Below are 25,137 nucleotides of genomic sequence, written 5' to 3' on the forward strand. Positions count from 1 at the left end.
GGGTTGAATGACTATCTGCTTATTTCCTTGCAGTTCATGCTTTATATTGGTGGTCTATGCATATGCAGTCCAGCAGCCTTAGTTCAAAAATAACCAAGGTATTTTTGTGTGGAAACACATAAAGATGTAGGTTTTTTTAAATAATTAGGTGTGTAGCTAGATTAGGAAAAAGCATATTTTTCTTTTTACATCATTAGGTTACTGGCATTATGCACGCCTATAATTTAAATAATTCCTAGTTTCTGAAAATTTTATTCTAGTATTTAATTATGGCCTGATGCTGCAGCTGCTGTGTGTATGTGAGTAACTCCCATTATCTTCAACAGGTATTCTGTGTATGTAGTGACTAAAATATCAGGTTCTAAAACAATCATGAGCTGGCAAAAGTGAAAAAAGGTCCATGATTTTTAAAAGGTAAAATAAAATAACGCTATTTGTATACTCAGATTTCAGTAGCATTTGAAATTATAGTAACGATAAATTCTGATCTTGACAAGTGAAAATAAGATGCAAAATATTTAATTCTTAAAAAACACAAAATGTTTATCATGGATAACTGACACAGTACATTAAAGTATGGAGAATGGATATGTACAGTCCAGACAATTGATTATAGAGGATAAAATCTGATTCCCCCCAACTAAATAAACTATCTTCAATTATGGTGGGTCATTTATAGATGTTTGAGTGCAATTATGGCAGAGAAAAGAACAGATGCAAAAATGAAACAGTGGCATTACATTTTTAAAATGTAAAATATGACTTCATTTAATAATTTTTTTTTGTATTTATGGACACTATAAAAGGATGACTATCAATGTGCTCTGTGTGTCCTTGACATAACTTGCACATACACATATCAAATATGCTTCTTACAGTTCCCAAATTAAGTAGCTATGGACATTCAAGGTTAGTAGGATATTAAAATCTGATGTTCATATGACTGAAACAAAATTAAAAAGAATTTCCAGATGTGGAAATACGATTAGGGTGGTAAAAAGGAATGTTGCCCTATCAAATAAATAACTGCTAAAAAGTGTGAAAATTTGTTCACAATAAACATAATGGACAATTTTCAAGGTGACAATTGAACAGGTTTTCAACAGACCTGAGACAGCTATAATTACCTTTGTTCTTACATCTGTGTCATGTAACTATAACCTACACATCAAAAGTTTAGAATAAGACAACAACCCCCATTTCTTTTTTGGGGATAAGAAATAGTGGGAATAAACCCCCCTGCTCCTGAACTCTAAGGGCATCTCTTCCACTCCAAATTGCTCAAAGTTGTAGAAGGAAGTCCCCTTCTTGTTTTAATAGTATCTTATGAGAAAGGTCCCTGAAAAGGGATGGTGAAGAGGGTAGGGAGTGACTAGAGTTCAATAGAATACCCCTTGCTGAGAATTTCCAGAATCCCTGGTCCAATGTGATCCGAGTCCAGACATCTTGAAAGTAAAAGAAGAAGTTGCCAAAGGGGGAAGGAAGAGTGCGCAAGGAGAGGGATCCTCAAGCAGTTCACTCATCTGGTGGAAGACACAGACTGTGTTTAAGTGGAGGAAGAGGTGAACAGTCGTTGCTTCTTTCTCAGTGGCTCTAAGTGTTCTAGTAATATTGAGCAGAAGGATGCTGCCTGAAGGAGCTTTGAGATCTAGCTTGCTTCCTCCTAGGGGCTGGGATGTAGAGGCCCAGGAAACCAAAGGGCAGTCTACAGGTTTACTGGGTAACACAGGCTCATATTTAACAGTTGGTACCAAGATGCCAAAGGGACTTTTGTGAGACCTTTGGCTGTCCTTCAACTGCTGAGCCCAAGACCAGTTAGGCACCTGCTGACACATGTGTCTTGACTTGGTAGGCCCCAAGGATGACATATGCCTTGGCTTATCTCTGAAACAGTGCCCCTTCCTACCCCTGCCAGAGGTCAAAGTTGTCAGAATGGAGACGGATGACTTAGAGAGCCTGGGGTGGAATCTCAGCTCACGAGGTGTTTGTGGAAAGGGTCTGACCAAAGGATTGAGATCTAGGTACATACTTCCTTTCGGCATCTGTGGAAGCATGAACAGACTGTTCCATGAGGAACAATTTTAGATGGATCTCTCTAGCTTTTTGAATCCATGGACGGAAGGAGCAACACATGGAACATAGCAAAGGAGTATTCCCTCTCCTAAACAAAAAAGGCAAGTGGAGTGCCCGCTGCTAAGCGGCATGGAAGCTTCACATGAAGAGCAGAGTTTGAACCTCAGAGATTTCATTTCTGCCATACTGCTAAGGCCCCTGTATGGGAGAAGGAGAAGTAGCTAGCCTATAAGCTAAGCATCTGACTAAAAAGGTGTTGGGTTTTTTGTTTGTCAATCAACTGGCAAAAAGACTAAACACACACTACTAACAAAATTAATTAACAATATTAATAACTAACACTAAGGACAGTGTGCAGAGATGCAGGTGGACACTGGAAGGTTCCATTTCACTGCTGCAGACAGTAAGACTCAAGTAAGTGATAGCTGAGCCCATTCCCCCCTTTATTTCCCTCAGGCATGTGCAGAATGCCACAGCATGTACTCTGACTTCTTCTGCTGTATGTTACCTTAGTTCCTAATCATTATATTTATTTATTTAAATAAATATTTAAATATTTGGAAGGCCTTTCTGCCAACAATTTCTTGCTTAAATTCCTAAATTCCACTTTTTTTTTAATTTAACCTGTCCCTGAAAAAAGTACATTACTTCAAATGTTCATGCCAGTTTGCTCTTTTAATTCAAATCAGTGAGTTGAACTTTGCCTGTATTTTGTGAAAAAATATTTTAATGATACAAAAAAAGAAGTTATATTGTATTTATATTGTATTTATATGAAGTGACATTATTATAAACCTTGCTGCCCTTTTTAGGATCTTAAAAACAGTAATTGCTAGGTAGCAAGCAATATTCAGAATGCAATTATTTAGCATATAACACATCAAATGGAAAGATAATTCTTGAAAAATTTGTATGAAAACTGCTATTCAGAAATGTACAACACCAAGAAATGAATGAATGTATCCATCTGTTAAATCCTTCATCTGCCGAAATTCAGTAGCATTTTGTATTGCCAAGTTTAATTAAAGCCTGACATCACTAAATAGATAAGAAAATGACAAATACTGCTGCTTAAGAGCATATTTTCCCCTGCAAAATATAAACTGGAAACTTCTCTACAATCATTTAGCAATGTAAATGTCACTTGTTTCTCTAAGTTTTAAGATGAGAATAGCTCCAGGGCTTACTTGTAATGCAGAAATGTCCCTGTATTCTACTCAGAAAACATGCAGAACATTAATAGGAACTAGAATCTCAAAACATAAATGTAGCATAAGAAATATGATAATTACCCTGTAGCTTAACATTTAAAAAGAGCACCAAGCACTGTACGTCAGATTTTGTTTTTAAAGATTAAACAAGTTACAGCACATAGATGAGGAGGAATTCACTTTGGAAACACAAATAATTTTGAAATAACCACGTACAATCTTTTAAATAAAAAAAAAAAAAAAGGAAAGGAGCAGGGCTGGACATAATTTATTTGAGGTACCTGTTCCCAATCCTTTCCTTCCAGCCCCCTTCAGATACCTCTCCAGCTCTCTCTCTCCCCGCCATCTAGCGGTTTCCCTTTCCTGAGATTCTCTGTTCTCTTGCCCCTGCTCATGTGCTTAGTGCCTTCTCCTTCTAGCTCTAATGCTTTTATGAGCCCTCCTGTCACAACTTCTCTCTATGTCCTTTTTTGCATATGGAAGCTGCTGCCAGTGGCAGATTAGCCACTGTGCAAACCGGGCCCACTCTGCCCAGCAGCGGAGTCGGGGCATGGGGGCTTGCCCTACTCTTCCCGCCCGCCTGGCGCTTCTACTGCGGAGCGGGGTCAGGACGTGGGAGCTTTCCCTGCTTCCGTGCCCCAACCCCATTTTCCCAGCGGAAGTATGGGGCAGGGCGGGGGGAGGAGGGGTGCGACTGCTTTGGCCCAGGGCCCCACAAAACCCTAATCCACCTCCGGCTGCTGCTACAGTCAATGGTTCCATAGCGTCCCTCCAGTGCAGTGGCTCTCTGACCTAAGTTGCCACCAGCCACTGTCCCTCAGCACAATTCAGTTATAGTTCAAACCAGAGCAGGCCGCACTTCAATTGTGTGACTAGTGTGTAATGAAGGAGAGAGAGAGAGAGATTTGTGCAAGTGGCCCATTTCGCCACCCGTTCTGTTGCACCAATGTCAAAGATGAGAGGAAATGAGATAATGTGGGATCAGAGGATCCAACAAGAGGCACAGTAGGGGAAAAAGGGATACATCGAGATAAAAGGAGGACATGTAGAGATGAGGGTAACAGGTTAATGGGACTGAATTATGGGGCATAGACACTTGGTGAAACCCCAAATCTCAAAGGGATAAAGAAGGGTAAAAGCCCCTAGCACTTTCTTCTATCCAGTGAAGAGAAACCTTATGGCCCAGACTACAGGGGAAGCATAATGAGGAGGAAACAGGGTTGCTGCTCTCCCCTAGGATGCTGGCATGGGATATAGAAGGCTAACAGGCCTCTGGAACTTAATCAACTGCAGGCAGAGGAACACAGTGAGGAAAGTGGTTACTTGGGAGGGTGGCTCTCTGGGCTCCATAGGTGCATAAGCTCCATAAGCATAGAAACTTCTGGATGCTATTATGACCCACATACCAGAAGAATAAATGAATTATGGATAAAAGAATAAATGGAGACAAATCAGACATCAGGAATGGTGACATACAAAAGCCAGTAGGAGAACACTTCAATCTCCCTGGACATTCTATAACATATTTAAAAGTAGCTATACTTCAAGAAAAAAAAAGTCAAAAACAGACTTCAAAGAGAAACTGCAGAGCTACGATTCATTTGCCAATTTAACACCATTAATTTGGGCTTGAATAGGGACTGGGAGTGGCTGGCTCACTACAAAAGCAATTTTTCCCTCTCTTGGTACTGACACCTCCTCATCAGTTATTGGGAGTGGACCACGTCCACTCTGACTGAATTGGCCTTGTTAACACCGGTTCTCCACTTGTAAGGTAACCCCCTTCTCTTCATGTGTGAGTATATTTATGCCTGCATCTGTAATTTTCACTCCATGAATCTGTTAGTCTTTAAGGTGCCACTGGACTCCTTGTTGTTTTTGTGGATACAGACTACCCCTCTGATACTTGGTCCTCTCCTTGGCACATGTTGCCCAGCTGCCTGGTCCTGTGCTTCTCTGGCCAAAACACAGCTACCAATTTTTTTTACGAACTCTGCTACCAGTTCTAGACCCTCAGGGAAGCTCCCTTTTCTTCTCTTCTAGCTAAGTAGTAATGGCTTCTAGGAAAGTGAGCTTGGATGATGACTCCTCTTTATTTCTAGCTGCTTCTACAAGAGCCCATATGCCTATAAAAGTGGCTGAAGTGAATGAGGAGCCAGCACTATATGACTTGCCAGCTTTCTAGTATCAGAGGGGTAGCTGTGTTAGTCTGGTTCTGTAAAAGCAGCAAAGAGTCTTGTGGCACCTTATAGACTAACAGACGTTTTGCAGCATGAGCTTTCGTGGGTGAATACCCACTTCGTCGGATGCAAGTGGTCCAGCTTTCTAGGTCCATCAGAAAGTGCCCCAAGGACCACAGTTTGAGAACAGCTTTTATAAAGTAGTGTGTGTATGTGTAGCAGGTTCAATTATGAGAAATATATACAAAGTATCCTTTCAAGAGTTCAGTTAAAAAAGAAATGTTTGATTTCCATGCTGTAAAAGAAATGTCTTTGAAAAATGATTTTTCAGAGCCTTTGTGTGGCCTCCTTTCCTCTCAAGGGCAGATTTTTAAAAACTGAATCTGGCCCTAAATTCTCAGGACAATACAGAACAAAAGTCTAATTAGTCTGTCAAAATCAATTAGGCAAGTGGATTAATTATATTACTTCCAAGTTAAAAAAAACCCATTTCATAAGTAGTAAAACAAGTTAATAAACAGTGGAAAGAAAGTGTCTAACAAATATTAATTTTTATCATTATTTTAAGTAAAGTAGAAAAAACTGACAATATTTTCTTCCCAAAGTCTTAAATTGGAGAAAAACATAACTAAGGGAGGAAGAATGGTTATGATTGAGAACTGGAGAAGGATTCAAGAGCTCCTCGTTCAACTCCCACCTCTACCACAGACTTTCATGGCCAGGATGTGGGTGATCAGGCCTAGAAAATGGTGCTAGAGCTGAGGGACAGAGCCAGAGTTGGAAGCCAGAAACCACAACAGAGGAGCAGAGCTGAAGTCAGAGCCAGGAACAAGGCAAAGGAGGAGGGTCTGTGGTAGAAGCTGTCTGGGCTGGGGATCCTCCTAGTTGTACAGACCGCTTCTTGGTGTCCCCTTCAGGCTTAAGTAGGGCACCCAGACCAACTGGGGCCCTGGGAGCCCTGTCAATCAGGCCCTCTGTGAGCGGCACATCCTGTAGTGCTGGGCCCCACCAGGCTCAAAGCCCATTGACTGCAGCTGGTCAGTGATCAGCAGACCGTAGGTTATAGCTCTGCAGATCCTTACATCAGTCCCCCTCAGGGACGACACCAAGGTGTCACTAGACTGGGCTTGTCTAGGTGGCTCCTGTGGAAAGCCTCTCCACCAGTTCAGGGGCATGTACATGACTGGCAGGTTCTCCAGACTGCTTCTCAGGGCCATAACCTTCACCATCCACAAGGTACCATAATTTTCCTCACCTCAGCTTAGCGTACAGGGTGGCATGGACTAAGTATTCCTCAATACCTTGGACCTGAACAGGTGGAGGCAGTGACTGCATCTGGTCAGGGAACAAGTTTTCCATTAACCCTTTCAAGGGTGAGACATGGAAAATGGGATGTATTCTGAGAGATTTAGGCAAGTGGAGCTTAAAAGTGATGAGGGTTAATTTGTTGGTCCGGTTTGTGAGATGGCCTGCTTGTGTGGAGGTTCTTGGTAGATAGCCATTCCTTCTGATCCTTAGTTAAGACCAGACCCTCTCATCTCTGGAGGTCTGCATGTTATTTATAGGCCTCCTTAGTGTCTTCGAGGTGATGCTTTTGCTCTTCCTGGATGCAGTGGATCTGCCAATCCATACTGGTAAGTCCAGGATTTTTGGAAGCTGTTGGCAGTGCAGAGTGGAAACAGGGATGAAAGCCACAGCTGGTGAAGGAGGGGCTTCGGCCAATGGAGGCATGATTGGTGTTGTTATACGCAAACTCAGTGTAGGAAAGGTGGATGAATCAATTTTTCTTTGTGAGTGTCCATGGTCTGAAGTATCCCTCTCACAGTATACTGAAGTTAAAAAAAGTAACAATTTTATGCCCTTGAAATTCCACAAGGAGTTTTTCTGTGCTCCTGCACATAGCAATCTGGGTCAATGGCCCTGGTGCAGTTTGGAAACCCCATTCTCTCAAAGCCAGCAATTACTTCAGGAATATCTTTTATGCCCACCAGTTTACAGTAAATCACATGCCTGACTGCCTCAGAAACTTCCACCACCACTTTACCCACAGTCAACTTTCCAGCACGAAACTGGTTGGCAACCTATAGCAATCTGGGATAGCCAGCTTCCAGATAGTTATAGCAACCCATTTCTGGACCGACTTGGCCACCCTATGCTTGCTCTTTATAAATATATCAGAGGGATTAATATTAGGGAGGGAGAGGAATTATTTAAGCTTAGTACCAATGTGGACACAAGAACAAATGGGTATAAACTGGACACTAGGAAGTTTAGACTTGAAATTAGACGAAGGTTTCTAACTATTAGAGGAGTGAAGTTCTGGAACAGCCTTCCAAGGAGAGTAGTGGGGGCAAAAGACATATCTGGCTTTAAGACTAAGCTTGATAAGTTTATGGAAGGGATGGTATGATGGGATAGCCTAATTTTGGCAATTAATTTTGGCAATTGATCTTTGATTATCAGCAGGTAAGTATGCCCAGTGGTCTGTGATGGGGTGTTAGATGGGATGGGATCTGAGTTACTGCAGAGAATTCTTTCCTGGGTGCTGGCAGGTGAGTCTTGCCCACATGCTCAGGGTTTAACTGATCGCCATATTTGGGGTTGGGAAGGAATTTTCCTCCGGGGCAGATTGGCAGGGGCCCTGGAGGTTTTTCGCCTTCCTCTGCAGCATGCGTCACGGGTCACTTGCTGGAGGATTCTCTGCAGCTTGAGGTCTTCAAACCACAATTTGAAGACTTCAATAACTCAGACATAGGTTAGGGGTTTGTTATAGAAGTGGATGGGTAGGATTCTGTGGCCTGTTTTGTGCAGGAGGTCGGACTAGATGATCATAATGGTCCCTTCTGACCTTAAAGTCTATGAGTCCAGATGATGAAGATGTCATCTATGTAGAGCAAGTAGAGTAGGGGCATTAGGGGACGAGAGCTAAGGAAGCATTGTTCTAAGTCAGCCATAAAAATGTTGGCATACTGTGGGGCCATGCAGGTACCCATAGCAGTGCCGCTGACTTGAAGGTATATATTGTCCCCAAATGTGAAATAGTTGTGGGTGAGGACAAAGTCGCAAAATTCAGCCACCAGGCTAGCTGTGACATTATCGGGGATACTGTTCCTGATGGCTTGTAGTCCATCTTTGTGTGGAATGTTGGTGTAGAGGGCTTCTACATCCATAGTGGCCAGGATGGTGTTTTCTGGTAGATCGCCGATAAACTATAAACTAGCTGAGATCAGCTAAATAGAGCCATCGTGTAAAAAGATTTCAATAAATCAAATACTAAAGTGCTGTTTGGTGGAATTCAAAACACAATATAACCAGTGGAGGAGATCTGCCTTAAAAGTACAAAAAAATGGTTGCTTTAGGAATAGAAACAAGGTGATGAAAGGTAGAGGAAAAAAAACAAAGAAAACAAATGAATACAATAAAGACGTTTTGTAGCTCTTATGCATACAATGATCCTTTTTGCCTTAGTTTTTCTTGGTTTCTCTGCCTTCCCTTTTTTATTCTTTGAACAGTAGCTGCATTTTTTAACCCTTTTCCACTTCCCCCAAATATGCACCCTATTTCTGTCTCTCTTTTCAGTGAATAAACTTTATCCTTTATAGAGGGCCCAGTTAAAAGATTCTATTGTAAAAACATCATCAATAATTTTATTTTTATCTGTTTTTTAAAAGTGATCTGCAAAGGAATTTGACAAAACAACATCAATTTGGGAAATATTTGCTGATTTCCCTTAATACCCATGGTGAAAAGGGCATTCAGCATGCAATCAGATTCAAACTTGCCTAAGCCGTGGTGTTGTTGTTTAGGTTCCATGCTATCCAGCCCTTCTTGCATTGCTGGCTGTCACTGTGAGTGACATCTTAGTATACATTATAGTGATGAAATCATATTAACCAGCAAACTACTTCAGATGAGAGACAGCCTATGTGGATCAACAGTTTTTTATTTTTTTTATTTTTATTAACCAATGTTGCATAGTTTTGGCAACACACTATTATTTTACACCTCATGGTGGAAACATTACTAGACTCCTTGCAAAACTCCACAACACTGAAACCCTTCTCTCACTTACCTGACACACTAGGGAGGAGGGTGGGCTTCAGAGCCCAAACTCCATCCTGAGCCACAACTTCAGCTATTTTTAGAGTGCTAGGGCAAACCCCGCTAGCCCAACTCTGTCAATCTGGGCTGGGAGGCTCACTCCCACAGGCTATGTAGACATACTCCTAGAGGCTGGCTCTAGTCAACTGCAGGATACAATGGCTGATTTGGTATCACTAGAATGCTGCATGATGGGGCATACCTAATTGCACGCTAGCAATATGAGTGGGGCTGGAAGTTCTGAGAAGTGCAAAAGGAAGAAATTAATTTTGAATTAATAATCTGCTGACTACTTCTCAAACTGGCAATTCAGACCATTTAATACACATTTCTAAAACTTACTTCATTAGACTCCATTTCAGGCCATTCGTCAGATAATCCTTTTAAAAACTTTTTTTTTTAGTATTACCAGTATTGATGGGTTTAAACTACAAAGTTTGGAAAATAACTTTTCCCAATTTCAGGGTTTTGGCTTGGTCCCTAAAAGGATAGAGGACAATCCATAAAATTCAGTTTCAGAAACAATTTTTTCAAAAATCAGGGTGAGTTTGTATCTGGAGTTTGATTTGGGCCAGATCTTAAATTAACAATAATTGTCAGATTAGAGAATATAATTGTGTGTGAAATTGACACAATGCAGGTTATAACAAACAACCCCAACCTCCTATCCCCAACCTACGCACAAAGTTAGACACTAAAGAATTAATATGCAAAACATTCTAAAATCTAATCCAGACATAAGAATGCACAATTACAATTCTCGTTGGCAGAAAAAGAAGCAATGTCTCAAATAATCCCCTTTTCATATAATTTAGTAGAAAAGATTGACAAAATTGTTTTACACAGTTATTATAAGGAAGTGACAGTATATCTCAAACTGCAATAATGAATTCTTAAAAGCATCCATAGAAATCCATGAAAGCAATTTTCTCCCCTTGTTAAACTATGCCATACATTTATCCTAGATAATGGGGCTTTTCTGTGATTGTTCTTTTAAGTTACAGTGACTGAACTACAGTTTGGTAATAACTAAATCTCTATATTTTTATAGATTAATTTATAACTACAGAATTATCACAGACAAAACTTTTCCAGGAAGTGAAACAGAAATAAAAAAGAGAAGGCTAACTATAGTTTGGAACTCTATATCTGTCTCACAACAGAACATAGAATTTCATAGTCATATCAGAGTGGTCACATCAAGTTACCAAAATAATTAGAATTAACTTGTTTAAAGCAAACTGTTTTAAAAAAACCCTACTGCTCTGCAAAGCAAGGGAGGGTAGGGCAGAGGATTACCTTGCTAGAGAAACTGATATTTCAACATTTGCTCAATGGTTCATGAAATATGAACACTAAAAACAGCATTTAAGAAAATTAATTTTTGCCTTTATATTTACTATATAAACATGACAGACACCTGTCTCAAATTTAACTTCATATACCTTGGTTCACATTTTGTTTCTTAGGTAATGCAGTATTTTCTGTGCACAGTAATGAATTTTCAAAGGTCTGTAGCTCTGTATTTCAGATTAGAATTGAGACAATACATATGAATTTACCCTCAAAACATGCTTACCTGAAAGTTACATAAAAAAAAAATTCCTTGCTAGATTCAAAAAAATGAAAATATAAGCTCCACTACTAAACATCTGGTTCAAAACCTGGTCATTTTATTTTTCAAATATTTGTTTTTTTATTAAGACTGCATTCAACAAACAAAATTAGATGAAATAATGCAATATTGATTTTGTCTACTGAAACAATCTTATTTTATAATAGTTATAATTTAAATTTCGGTGGAAGGGAAGAGTGAGTTGGGTTTGATATAAGTTGATCATTTTAATGTTGTGGTTGATTATTTTTTCTACTTGATGAAATTACGCTAAACATAAATACCAACTCAAACAAGTTGAAAGGTATCAGGCATTTTCCCCAAGTCTAATCATAATTGTGAAATCTGAATTTGGGTTAGCAAAAATCAGAAGCAACAGGCAGAGTGAATACATGTCTGACACACCTACACAGCATCCCACAAGATCAAAGAAGAGGCACATTTCTGCTGGTGTAGTATTGGGAAGCACACACAGTTACTTTCTGCTTTATAGTTAGAGGATTTCTATTTGCACATTTTTATTGCATATGCATCACAATTTTGCAATCTTTACCAAGAAAAATTATGCATCCTAAAAGAATGCTTCCAATAAATTTACTAAGAGTGATCTAACAGCATTTTTGAGAGCTAATGTACAATGGACTCTTAAATACAGTATAAAATAATATTTTGCATTGTATACCATCTTTCATCAAAGAACCCAAAACACTTTATCAACAGTTAAACTAACAACAGGCAGGAAAGTAATAAAATAACTACTTTACAGGTGAGGAAACTCAGGGACAGAAAGGGTAAGTATATTGCCCAGCATCACACAATGAGTAAGATGACAGAACTCCCTTTTCTAAGTGCCCAGCTGACACACTACCTATATATTTCTAAAATCTATAAAATATAAAATATAACTTTCCCAAGTTTTAATTGCAGAAAAACATCTATGATAAAGTTATGCTAAAATAGGAAGATTACCTCACGATGATTTAGAAGTCTTTCCAAATCTGCTGCCATTTGATTCTTGACACGCAGCAAAGCTGTCTTTTCTTTATTTAAAAGGCTGGTAGAAAAGAGGATAGGAAATACAGTAATAGCAATGGATAATCTCTTCTAATCTTGTCTGGTTGAAACATGCATTTTTAAGGCTAAATACTGGAAACAATGAATGTGCTCAAGCAATTGTATAAAATAATCCTTTATTCAAAAATTGTAGGTTGTTAATGCATCTGAAAAGATGGGTATATGTGAATGCTTGCTTTAATCAAATAACAGAATTGAAGATCACTGATTCATTTACATACAACACCACAGTAAAACAAAACTGATTTGATTTAAAGTGTGATTCTTCTCTTTAGAAGTGGCATCACAGAATTCTATTTTTATTGTGTCAGTTACTTCTAGATACAATTTTCTCCATTTTACAAGCAAAAATAGATTTGTTTACTCCTAGTCCTCGAACCAGAACCTGAGGTATTCTCTCATTCTTATGTATCATCACCAGTAGTAAAGGTTTGGCAAACCATATTAAACCCTCACTCTCTGCTGTATAATTTTTTGCCTCCACTGGATTTGTGCTGGTGTAACTGACGGCTATGTAATTGCATTTTCACAAATAATTCTGTTGATGACGCATAAGAAGGAATAGAGTCCAACTTGCACTCTCCTAGCTTTATGGTCTCCGCAGAAGTAGTAACAAAATTATTTTTGCCACATATTATTTACTACTATAGTAGCACCCACAATCTCAGGTTTATCTTGAACACACATATAACTTAGGAACAATGGGATGTATTAAAGACCCAGTGTCATGCTTAATTTTAATTGTCCTTCCTTTTGTCATCTTACATCATTGTATTAACTTGTAAAACAATTTTTCTCTCCAAATTCTGATTCTAGGCAGCTACTCTTCTAGTATAATTAAATGTATTTTCATATTCAGCTTTAGCGTCAGACTCCAAGAATAAATGCCAGATTGTCAGACTCGTAAGATTTGTATATGCTGTTGCCCAATTTTGTTTCCATAGTCCCAAGAATTCAGAAAAAGGGGACCGATGTCAGCATCACATGACCAAACCAAATAATCTTCACAACAGGTTAAACTTGAAATCAACACCACAGTAGAATGATTAGTCATATAGCAGTAAAAACAGGTTATGAAACTCAGAAGCAGTCTAAGAAGGAAACACATAATAAACTGAATGGAATATTTAGATATGATTCAAGCACATCAAATGTTTAATGTTCAGGGTATAAATTTTATAGAAATGATCAATCAACTGCATCATACATTTTTTTAAAATGGCCATATACTTATGGCTTTTTCCATTTTAGAAGCAACATCGATTCTGGATTTGGGTACTTCCTGGGAATTAACAACCTGTTCAAGTAAATAGCCCTTGATTGAGCTTTAGAGCCACCAGCTCCTTCCAGGCAGTCATTACTTTCCCAGGAAGTGTCCTGCAATTTGATTCATACTGCTTAAGCTATATTTTCAAAGCCTCACTACATTTTAAACTATTTTAATTATATATTTTTAATTTAGGCAGTACTTTTATCCTCTGTCATTTTTAACACATACTGAAGCTGCCAAACTCAGTGTTCTTTCTATATGCATGTCTTGTTACTCAGTGATACTTTAGTTTTTCTTGGACTTACGTATTTTATAAACAGCAGAAACCAAGCTTTCAAAGTTGGAGTTCTTATGCATGACTCACAAACTTAAAGAAACCACAACATAAAGTTCCTTGTATACCTTATACAGTATATTGCACAAGAGTATACTTCACTGTTAATTATTAGTCAGAAGCTCATGTCTGAAGTTCAGTTTCATCTGCTGAATTAAATATATTCCAGTTATACTGCTTCTTTCCCTTTTGAATCAACACACCATGATTACTCCATAAAGTGAAGCTATAACATTTTCTAATTTTTGCTTATGAGCAAATTTAAGGATGAAACTGTGCTGTTTCTTTAGTTTTATTAACTCAGGGCTTGTCTACACTACCAAATTACGTTGACATAAGTTAGGTCAACCTACAGCAACCAGGAGGTGGCTGGGCTCGGGCTCCTCTTACCCAGCTCCTCAATCCCTCACCGGGAGGCAGCCAGGCTCAGGCTGTCCCTTCGCCCCTGCCCAATCCCTAACTGGGAGGTGGCAGTGGGGATCCAGGCTGTCAATCCCAGTGGTGGGGCTCCAGGTTGTGAGCCCTGTGCAAGGCTGACAGCCAACAGGTGATGTAACTAATGCATTTCCCTAACTACATCGACCTAAGCGTTACACCTTTTGAAGAGATGGAGTTATTAGGTTGATGTAGTGGGCAACTTGTATAGTCCCAGATGACTGGAAAAAGGTAGATATAGTGCCTATCTTTAAAAAGGGAAGAAGGAGAATCTGGGGAACTATAGACCAGTCAGCCTAACCTCAGTCCCTGGAAAAATCATGGAGCAGGTCCTCAAGGAATCTGTTTTGAAGCACTTGGAGGAGAGAGAGGTGATCAGGAACAGTCAACATGGATTCACAAAGGGCAAGTCATGCCTGACCAAACTGATTGCCTTCTATGATAAGATAACTAGCTGTTATGGAGCTAGGCTGTTCTCAGTGGTGGCAGATGACAGAACAATGGTCTCAAGTTGCAGTGGGGGAGGTCTAGGTTGGATATTAGGAAAAACTATTTCACTAGGAGGGTGGTGAAGCACTCGAATGGGTTACCTAGAGAGATGATGGAGTCTCCATTCTTGGAGGTTTTTAAGGCCTGGCTTGACAAAGCCCTGGCTGGGATGATTTAGTTGGGGTTGGTCCTGCTTTGAACAGGTGGCTGGACTAGATGACCTGCTGAAGTCTCTTCCAATCCTAATCTTCTACGATTCTATGACCTCCATCGGTGGGAGTACCATTCTAGTGTAGACACTTACATAGGGTACGTCCAGACTACCCGCCATATCGGCAGGTAGCGATCGATTTATCAGGGATCGATATATCGCATCTCATCTAGACGTGATATATCGATCCCCGAACGTGCTCCTCATCGACTCCGGAACTCCACTGGAGCAAGTGGCAGTAGTGGAGTCGACGGGGGAGCTGCAGACGTCGATCCCGCGCCGTGAGGACGGGAGGTAAGTCGGAATAAGATACGTTGACTTCAGCTACGGTATTCCCATAGCTGAAGTTGCGTACCTTACATTGATACTCCCCCTAGTGTAGACCAGGCCATAGTTACGTTGACGTAAACTGCCTTATGGTTACGTTGACCTAACTCTAGTGTAGACTTGGCCTCAGTCTTCAGTCATTACTGTGAATACAGAATTATCAGAAAGTGCCAGTTTTCCAGATTTAGAACAGCTTTGTTCTTGGTGTTCATCCATTGTTGGAGTAAAGGAAAAAAAATGTGTATGCTACTGCAAATATAGCAGATAAGATACACACAAATTAGTGGAAAAGTGGAGCTATCACAGATAACTTTATTAACATGCATACTAGTAACTACCAAATAATATCAGAGAGCAGGAAGTCCTTCCAAAGTCAATTTTGGGAAGGAGCTTATCTTTCTTCATTACCATTAACAAAGGTCCTGACTTGGCACTCCAAATCACAGCACACAACATGCCAATAATTTCTGCATCCCAGTTGGAAAAGGCTCTAAATCTTGGGCTCAGAGACCAAGATCTCACATGGCCAAACTTTCATCAGTGCTAGTGGTTTCTTTCTAATCTGCTTGAGGACAATTACTTTAGCTCCCAAATCCCCTAGAATTGGGAGGCCACAAACCCCCATCAGCCAATGAATTAAGTTTTAACATATTTATTTAAAAGCAGCAAAGAATCCTGTGGCACCTTATAGACTAACAGACGTTTTGCAGCATGAGCTTTCGTGGGTGAATACCCACTTCTTCGGATGCAAGAAGTGGGTATTCACCCACGAAAGCTCATGCTGCAAAACGTCTGTTAGTCTATAAGGTGCCACAGGATTCTTTGCTGCTTTTACAGAACCAGACTAACACGGCTACCCCTCTGATACATATTTATTTAGTCTTCTGTCAAGGAATATCTGCCACTAATAGACACTAGGAAAAGGTTTCAATGCATCCCCACTGTAAATACCAAAAATCCCAATCTGAGATAAGAGTGCATGTCCATGAGAAAGACATCAACTCTGATGTCAGAAAGGAGCACACTAACCCTTAGCAGTCTCAACAACCAATCATTTATTTGATGGTTATTACCATGAATCCCTGGGTGAAACTGTTTTATTAATTTAGATGGAATAAATAGGCCCAAAGAGTCAAAGGTGTTAACATAACCCTGAAACTGTCCAACATTAAAGTTTTAAACAATAGTTGGAGTTTGGTATACAGAAATGTCTATTTAGCACCATGGCAAACCCACTGTTAAAAAGTTTTCTAACCTTTTACTAGAAGTACAGAAAACAAAAAGGAAAAACAATGAAAGCATTGGAATGTAAAGTATTAAATCAGGCTTTCATTTTAATAATATCCTCAGAAGGAAAATAAAAAACGGTTATTCACCTTCTCATAACTGTTCTTCGAGATGTGTTGTTCATGTCCATTCCAATCAGGTGTGTGTGCGCCGCATGCATACCAGCTGGAAGATTTTCCCCTAGCAGCGTCCATAGGGTCGGCCTGGGCGCCCCCTAGAGCTGCGCTGTCATGGTGCCCAATATAGAGCCCTGCCAACCCCCCATCCCCTCAGTTCCTTCTTGCTGGCTGCTCTGACAGAGGGGTAGGAGGGTGAGTATTGGAATGGACATGAACAACACATCTCGAAGAACAGCAGTTACGAGAAGGGGAGTAATCGTTTTTTCTTCTTCAAGTGCTTGTTCATGTCCATTCCAATCAGGTGACTCACAAGCCAAAGTTCAGGAGGTGGGGTCAGAGTCATCCACTGACTGGAGTGCAGCTCGTCCAAAGGCCACATCATCTCTGGCCTGCTGAGTGATCGCACAGTGCATGGTGAAAGTATGTATAGAGAACCACATTGCTGCCCTGCAGAATTCCTGTGTGGAGACCTGTGCCAGGAATGCTGCTGAGGTGGCCTGAGCCCTGGTGGAGTGGGCACCTTCGCCAAGTGTAGCACTCCCGAATGTATGACGTGATCCATGATAAGATATGCTGCGATGACATAGGGAGGCCTTTCACTCTATCAGCCACCACCACGAATAACTGGATGGACTTTCAGAACAGCTTCGACCTTTCGATGTAGAAGGCTAGCGCTCTGCGGACGTCCAATGAGTGAAGCCTCTGCTCCCTTCCACTGGAATGCGGCTTAGGATAGAACACTGGGAGGAAGATGTCCTGGTTGACGTGAAACTGGGAGATGACCTTTGGGAGAAAGGCCAGGTGAGGTCTGAGCTGAACCTTGTCATTATGGAATACTGTGTAAGAAGGCTCTGCTGTAAGGGCCCTGAGCTCCGACACTCTCCTAGCTGAGGTTATTGCCACCAGAAACACCACCATGTAAGAGAGATAAAGCAGGGAGAACGTCGCCAGTGGTTCAAATGGTGGTCCCGTAAGTCTGGAAAGGACTAGATTGAGGTCTCAAGCTGGGATACGCTGTTGTATTTGTGGGTATAGTCTGTCGAGACCTTTAAGGAAATGGCTGACCATTGGATTCGCGAAGACTGAGTAGCCCCCTGCGCCTGGATGGAAGGTGGAGATGGCTGCCGAGTGAACTCTTATTGACGACACGGACAGTGCTTGTTGCTTAAGATGGAGGAGATAGTCCAGTATATATTGCACCAAGGCAAGCATCGGAGACTGATGGTGCTGCTCCAACCAGATCTACTTGGCCAGGTACATCTCCCTTGTGGAGGGCTTGTCTGACTTGATCAGAGCAGGACAGCTCCACAGCATTCAGCCATACAGCTTCCATGCTGTGAGATGTAGCAACTCAAATTCGGATGTTGGAGGCAGCTGTGATCCTGTGTGATTAGGTCCAGGACGAGTGGTGGGATGACCAGAGTTGCCATGGACATTTCTAGGAGTGATGTGTACCAGTGCTGGTGTGGCCAGGCTGGAGCTATCAATATCATTAGGGCTCGGTGTGGCCAAAGCTCTGAACAAAGGACTGAACGACCCATCCAAGCTGGGATGTTTGTACTCCAGAGACTTGATTGGTTTAAATCAGCAGTAATCCCATCAAGCCTTAAACAAGCCTGAACTAAGAACTTTGCAATTGTTGTACGTATTTGAGTCGATTTAACCAATTTTAATTCTCATCTATATTTCTCTCTTTTTATGAATAAACCTTTAGATTTCAGGTTCTAAAGGATTGGCAACAGAGTGATTTGTGGGTAAGATCGGACTTGTATATTGACCTGGGTCTGGGGTTGGTCCTTTGGGATTGGGAGAACTGTTTTTTTTCTTTTACTGGGGTATTGATTTTAATAACCATTCATCCCCATAAGGAGTGGTGCTGGTGGTGATACTGGGAAACTGGAGTGTCTGACGGAATTGCTTGTATGACTTCTGGTTAGCCAGTGGGGTAAAACCGAAGTCCTCTCTGTTTGGCTGGTTTAGTATTGTCATAAATAAACAGATCAGGGTTAAGGTCTCTTTTCCCTGGAAAGGGTTAACATGTAGTACCTGGTGACCACCTGACCAGAGGACCAATCAGAGATAAGATTTTTTTAAATCTCTGTGGAGAGAATTCCCCCTCCCCCTTTTCTTAGTAAAAGCAATATCAGCAAACAGTAATATCTCCACAGAGATTTGAAAAAATCTTATCTCTGATTGGTCCTCTGGTCAGGTGGTCACCAGGTACTACATGTTAACCCTTTCCAGGGAAAAGAGACCTTAACCCTGATCTGTTTATTTATGACAAGTATGCCTTAGTAGTGAAGGACCCCCAGTCTTGGGCTGTTTCTGCCCTGCTCTAAGCAATTTGTCCTGAATTGATACTCTCCGTGGTGTCCCTCCAAAGGTCGCATTGTTACACTAGGTCCCTGCGGATCTTGAGGAGCACCTTGTGAACAAGAGGAACCAGCAGGAATGCGTATAGGAGGCGGCTTCCCCATGGAAATAGGAACACATCCACTATGGATCCTGGGTTGTGACTCAGGAAGGAACAGAATAGGTGACACTTCTTGTTGCGGCGTGTGGCAAATGTCTATTTGGGGAAAGCCCCAGTGTTGGAAGATTGAGCTCCCTATGTCTGGCCACAGAGACCACTCATGGCCATGAAAAGACCTGCTGAGACTGTCCGCCAGCTCGTTCTGTATCCCAGGGAAGTATGATGCCTGCTGGTGTATCGAGTGCTTTACACAAGTCCCATGGCATGAGGGCTTCCCGGCACAGGGGAGAGGAACATGCATCCCTGTTTATCGATATAAAACACTGCCGAGGTGTTGTCCATGAGGACTGATATACTTCTCCCTGATATATGGACTCCAAAAGCCTGGCATGCCAGAAGCACCACTCTCAGTTCTCTGACACTGATATGCAGAGTGAGCTCTGCCTGAGACAAGAGGCCTTGTGTCCTGAGGTCTCCCAAATGTGCACATCATCCCAGATCTGATGCATCTGTCACTAATGAGAGGGATGGCTGGGGGCTGGTGAAGGGGACTCTTGCACAAACTACCTGTGGGTCAAGTGACCACAGGAGGGAGTCTAGTATCGGACAAGGCAGGGTTACGACGCTCTCCAAAGCATCCAGAGCTGGTCGATATATTGACGCTAGCCATGACTGGAGTGGGCAAAGCCTGAGTCTGGTGTGCTGTACTACATAGATAAAAGTGGCCATGTGCCCCAGAAGCTTCAGGCAATTCCTTGCTGTAGTGGTGTGGAACTGCCTGAGACCCCGTATGACGTTGCCCAGTGACCAAAATCTGGCTTCTGGGAGGTATGCCCTGGCTTGAGTTGAGTCTAGCACTGCCTCTATGAACTCTATTCTCTGCACCGGGGACAGTATTGATGTGGCCTCATTTAGAAGGAGACCCAGTTCGTTGAACGTCCTTCTTATGAAGCTGACCTGCGCTTCCACTTGAGATCTGGAGTGGCCTTTGATCAGCCAGTCGTGGAGATATGGGAACACCTCTACCTGCTGCTTGTGCAGGAATGCCGCCACGACTGCCATGCACTTGGTGAACACCCAAGGTGCTGCTGACAGGCCAAATCGAAAAACAGTAAACTGACAGTGGCTGTTGTTCACAACAAACCCGAGATATCTTCTGTGAGGTGGGATTATCACTATGTGAAAGTACGTATCCCTCAAGTCCATGCTGGTGGTACTGATCCTGCAGCCATCGGATGTGCTGTTGATGGGAGGGTTGGTGCCGCGGAGCTGTAGGGGACAACAGCGATTGGTGGCGCCTGTGGGGGGGACAAAGGATGCCAAGAACTCTGATGCCGACCTGGGCCTTAGGCCCTGGATCTGTCCCTGGCTCTGATGATATGCCCAGGCTGTCCAAAAGGGCCACTGTATCGAAGGCTGCCACTGTGGAGCCCATGGTGCTGGGTAGGGTTGGTGGTCGTGGCGGGATCTGGACCTCCTGCTCCTGATCCTATTGGAACGATAGGTTTCTGCCTCCAACTCTGAGTAGGAGTACCACGGAGGAGTGGTACTCTGGACTGCTGGAGAGCGATGCGGAGAGGTTGGGGACTGGTGTGGCTCCCCTGCGTAGGTGGGCTGTGCTGGGGAGAGGTGTGCCGGAGATGGGGATCGGCGCGCCATCATCACTGGGTTTGCCCCTTGATTGAAACTGGGGCCACGCAGTCACTGGCGACTTGTCTCTCCTCTGCGGGGAGGATGGCACCATGAGGCGTATAAGGTCCTTGGCTGCTTCGAATGCCTCTGGCATCAAGGAGAGTGGGAGATGATCACCTTGGAGGTCCAGGGACCATTGAGGGTTTGGAGTGAACTGAGCCCCAGACAGGGCAGGAGTCAACAAGACTCTGGAAGGCTGGAGAGACGAGGTGGCCTGGCTCGAAATGTGTTCGATGCCGCAGGTCCCCTGGTTTTTAGAGGGGGAGAGCGACCCCTATCCGGCCTTTTCTTCTTCTGTGGCACCAGGGACTGAGAACGGTGCGAGACAGAAGAGGGTTTCTTATGGGCGGAGCCGTGGCAGTACCGTGAGTCCTTAGGGTCCTTCCTTGGTGCCAGCTTGTGCACCGTCAGTGCTGGAGCACTGCGGACTGACAAGTGCTCGGCATGGGTTCTGCAGACCCCAGGTCGGATTGTGGTCGGAGTGCTGCTTCCGTTATCAGGATCTTGAACCTTTGATCCCAATCTTTAAGGGTCCTAGGGCAAAATCCCTTGCAGATCCTGCACTTGTCCTTTTGGTGGCTCTCCCCAAGGCACCATAGACAAGAAGAACTTGCCACAGTCCTCGCAGAGTTTGAAGCCTGGGGATCGGGGCCTACCCCAGAGCCAGGGAAAACGTTGTTGGGGGGGGGGGGAACCCCCAAGAATCACAACAACTGACCATGACTAATAACTAACAAACTATTTACAGCTATTTAACAATGAAGACTGAAGTGGACACTGCCAAAAGCACTTGCAATGCAACAGCAACAGTTGTTCCAGCTAGCTGTCATTGGCGGTAAAAAGGAACTGAGGGAGTGAGGGGGCAGCAGGGCCCTATACTGGGCGCCATGAAGGCGCTACTCCAGGAGCTGTCCAGGCCGACCCTACGGATGCTGCTAAGAGAAAAATCTTGCGGCTGGTGTGCACGCAGTGCGCATACACCTGATTGGAATGGACATCAACAAGCACTCAAAGAAGAACCATTGTTTGACAGTCACTTAGATGATATTAAAGATGGTAATAATGCTCCTTTTTGGGGAAAATAAAAGAAGTTAGCTGAGATGGGCTGGAGCTATTGTTATTGCTGTTGTTAAATCCAAGCCCATTTGCTAAGGGGGGGCGGGGGAGGAGCGGAAACCGAGAAACACACACACAAAAGGAGAGAGAAAAGGACAGTAAAGATAGAAATTGCAGCTCCTGTCTCTGGTGTTGACTTTCACTTGCAACCTCACTGCTGGAAAAACACAGGCCCAGCCACTCTGAGACCTGGCAAACTTGTACCAGCATTAGGCTGTTTAGGACATTGCCTTTAGTTGCCTCTCTGGTCACAGGCTCACTGAAGTGTTGCAAAATATACAATCTTAGCTGGCTACGCAAGACTCTTATTAGACAAAAGGCAAAAGTAGAGCGACAGGAAAGAAAAGAAATAAGGTGGGTAAGGAAAAAGGACATATGGGGAGTGGGTGAGAGTGGAAGTTTCACATCCCAAGTGGTGACTGGGATTTAGCCAAGGCCAGTGGAAGTATCATCTGAGTCCCCCTCTCTGGCCCGGTCTGGTCAAAACATCTCTCAGGAGTGGAACAAAGAAGATCTGGGTGTCCCAGGAAATAGTGGATATGGTAGCCATGGTGCCGTGTGGAAAAATGTGATGGCATGCAAGCAGCCCTGCTGGAAGACACAGAGCTGAGCAATTTGCAGTTGCTGGCAACAGTCACACATCACCTTGACATGGCTGAGCGCTGTTTCTGGGCCCAGGAAACAAGCACTGACTGGTGGGACCACACCGTTATGCAGCTATGGGATGACAAGCAGTGGCTGAAGAACTTTTGAATGTATACGGCCACTTTCCAGGAACTGTGTGAAGAGTTTTCCCCAGCCATGATGTGTAGCAATATTAAAATGAGAGCCGCTCTGACAGTGGAGAAGCAAGTGGCGAGTCGTCTGTGGAAGCTTGCAATGCCAGACTGCTACCAGTCAGTGGAGCGTCAATTTGGAGTGAGTAAATCTACCCTGGGATCTGTTGTGATCCAAGTTTGCAGGGCCATCAACAGACTTCTGCTAAGAAGGGTAGTGACTCTGGGGAACATGCAGGAAATAGTGGATGGTTTTGCCGTGATGGAGTTCCCTAACTGTGGTGGGGCAATAGCCGGAACACAAATCCCTATCTTGGCACCAGATCACCTTGTGAAAGAGTACATAAACTGAAAGGGGGTACTTCTCAATGGTGTTGCAAGCACTGGTGGATCACAGGTCGGGAAAGGTGCATGACGCGGGCATCTTTAGGAACATAGGTCTGTTCTGAAAGCTGCAAGCAGAGACTTTGTTTCCAGACTGCAAAATAACCATTGGTGATGTTGAAATGCCAATGATGAGCCTTCATCCTTTAGGTCTGCTTTGCAGTTAGAGTTGTGCAAAGTAGACATAAGGGGGGGGGGAGTCAATGATCTGGCTCAAAAACTCTAAGAAGAGTATAATTTCTTTCCCAATCATTCCAATGGGTTATTAAGCCTGAAGTCTAGTTATTATAATTTAAATGTCAATATTAATTATTTCACTGGTAATCACTACAGCTTTCTGAGACATGGGAAAAGCTTTTAGCCAAAATGTGATAATTTAATTAGGTAAATATTATTTTCATTTTACAGATAAAACCATGCAAGATCAAAAATCAGTTTTTCCAGGCTTCCTGTCCCAAACCTCTCAAATCTGTGTCAGACTGACTGGGAGTGAGCATCATTCCTGCTTGTTGAGGTAGAACAGTGCTGTTATGTTGTCTGTAAGCACTTACTCTATGTGGTTCGTGTTGAGCCAAAAAAGATTTTCATGGGACACAAGCTATTAGGTAGTCTCTAAAGTTTATATTGCATTTGGCTTTCCCATGTTCCAATGACCACGAACTGTCTGCTCTCAGAAATGAGCTCCTCAACCAAGATTGGAGGCATTTGTGATAACTACTGGTGATAGAGATGCAGATTGAAAAAGACTCCCTTAAGTAAATTGCCCTTTTATATCCACCACTTGAGAGACTTTTGGACTTTCAGGATAAGAGTAAAAAATGCAATCATGCTGTGCATACAGTCACACCCAGATTTTAATGGTTTCATCCACATTTGTGCATAAATGTCACATACGTGAAAGAGGCCACGAGGCTTGTCATCAGTATGAGAAAAAAGCACATTCATTTTTGAGGTTTCTGTTTCATGAAGGGCTTGGGAAAATGTCAAAAAAAACTTTCCCCTGGAAGGAAAATATTGACTTCTATTGAGTCAAAGATATCTCCAATGAAAGATGTGGGATATCACCTTTCACTGGGGATATCTGGGAAGGTTTTCTCTCCAGTTTATCTGCACATCTAGAGTTTGAAACAGATGGTTCCTCTTCATGTGGTTATAGACGTGCATTCCACTCAACTGTACTTTCTTTCCAGAGATTCCTCCAAATCAAACAACTATCCATGTGTGGATACATATTCATTCCCTGTCATGTAAAGTGGTATGCTGCCACTATAGCCAAGTACCAGTTCTGTACTCCCAGTGCTGTATAGTCTGAAGGGGAAGACTTTTATTGACAGTGGTTGTTTCACAGTGGTGTGAATGTATGTATCTCTTAAGTAGTTACTATATAACGACTGAATAGTTAACATTTTAACTTTGGTTCAGAAATGAATTCTGGGACTTGTCTTTTATTTATGCCTCAGATTGTACCTCTCCCAGCTCAAACAACAGCTCCATAACATAATCTCTCTCTGGCTACAAACTATTTCCCTGATTCCATATGAAGTCTGGTTTGTTCCTCTCTGCTCCCATGACCTTCCTCTTCTTCCCACCATCTCTCCCCAACTCCAAACTCCTCTTTAAATCCAACTCTTTCCCTATTGCCTCTCTCCAGCTCTATGAGACTGCGGGAAAACCTGGATGCGAGAACTGCAGCATATAAAACTGATTTAGAAAATGATGCAGTGGCAAAGTCTCAAATGTTATGACACTAATACTATTTTCTAAGTTGGGATGCAGATAAATATAAAAATGATATACACAAAATGTTTTGGTATTTACCTGACATCTTTCTCAAGTTGTGTAATATGTTCTTTCTGTAAACTTATCTGAGAATCTCTCTGTTGTACAGACTCAATGAGGTACTTGTATGGCTGTTGTACTTGACTCAACAAAGAATTGGCTCTGTGAAGCTGACAAAAGAAAAAAAATGT

At 42.4% G+C, this 25,137-nt stretch overlaps 1 protein-coding gene across 7 annotated transcripts in view; it reads right to left on the bottom strand.

The window, feature by feature from the left end:
• Positions 1-25,137, bottom strand: part of PIBF1 (progesterone immunomodulatory binding factor 1) — a 186,256-nt gene that overhangs the window by 11,728 nt on the left and 149,391 nt on the right. For 5 of the 7 annotated variants that reach the window (XM_045011564.1, XM_045011573.1, XM_045011581.1 and 2 more), the window contains 2 exons: positions 24,986-25,116; positions 12,150-12,234 (listed from right to left, as the gene is read on the bottom strand). In XM_045011564.1, coding sequence (XP_044867499.1) covers positions 12,150-12,234; positions 24,986-25,116 — 216 coding nt within the window. Of the gene's footprint in view, positions 1-9,907; positions 10,046-12,149; positions 12,235-24,985; positions 25,117-25,137 lie in introns of those variants that run through there. The other 2 variants (XR_006578430.1, XR_006578437.1) reach the window with 2 other exon arrangements.

The sequence above is a fragment of the Mauremys mutica genome, chromosome 1, assembly GCF_020497125.1.
Source record: "Mauremys mutica isolate MM-2020 ecotype Southern chromosome 1, ASM2049712v1, whole genome shotgun sequence".
In the NCBI taxonomy this organism is placed as follows: domain Eukaryota; kingdom Metazoa; phylum Chordata; order Testudines; family Geoemydidae; genus Mauremys; species Mauremys mutica.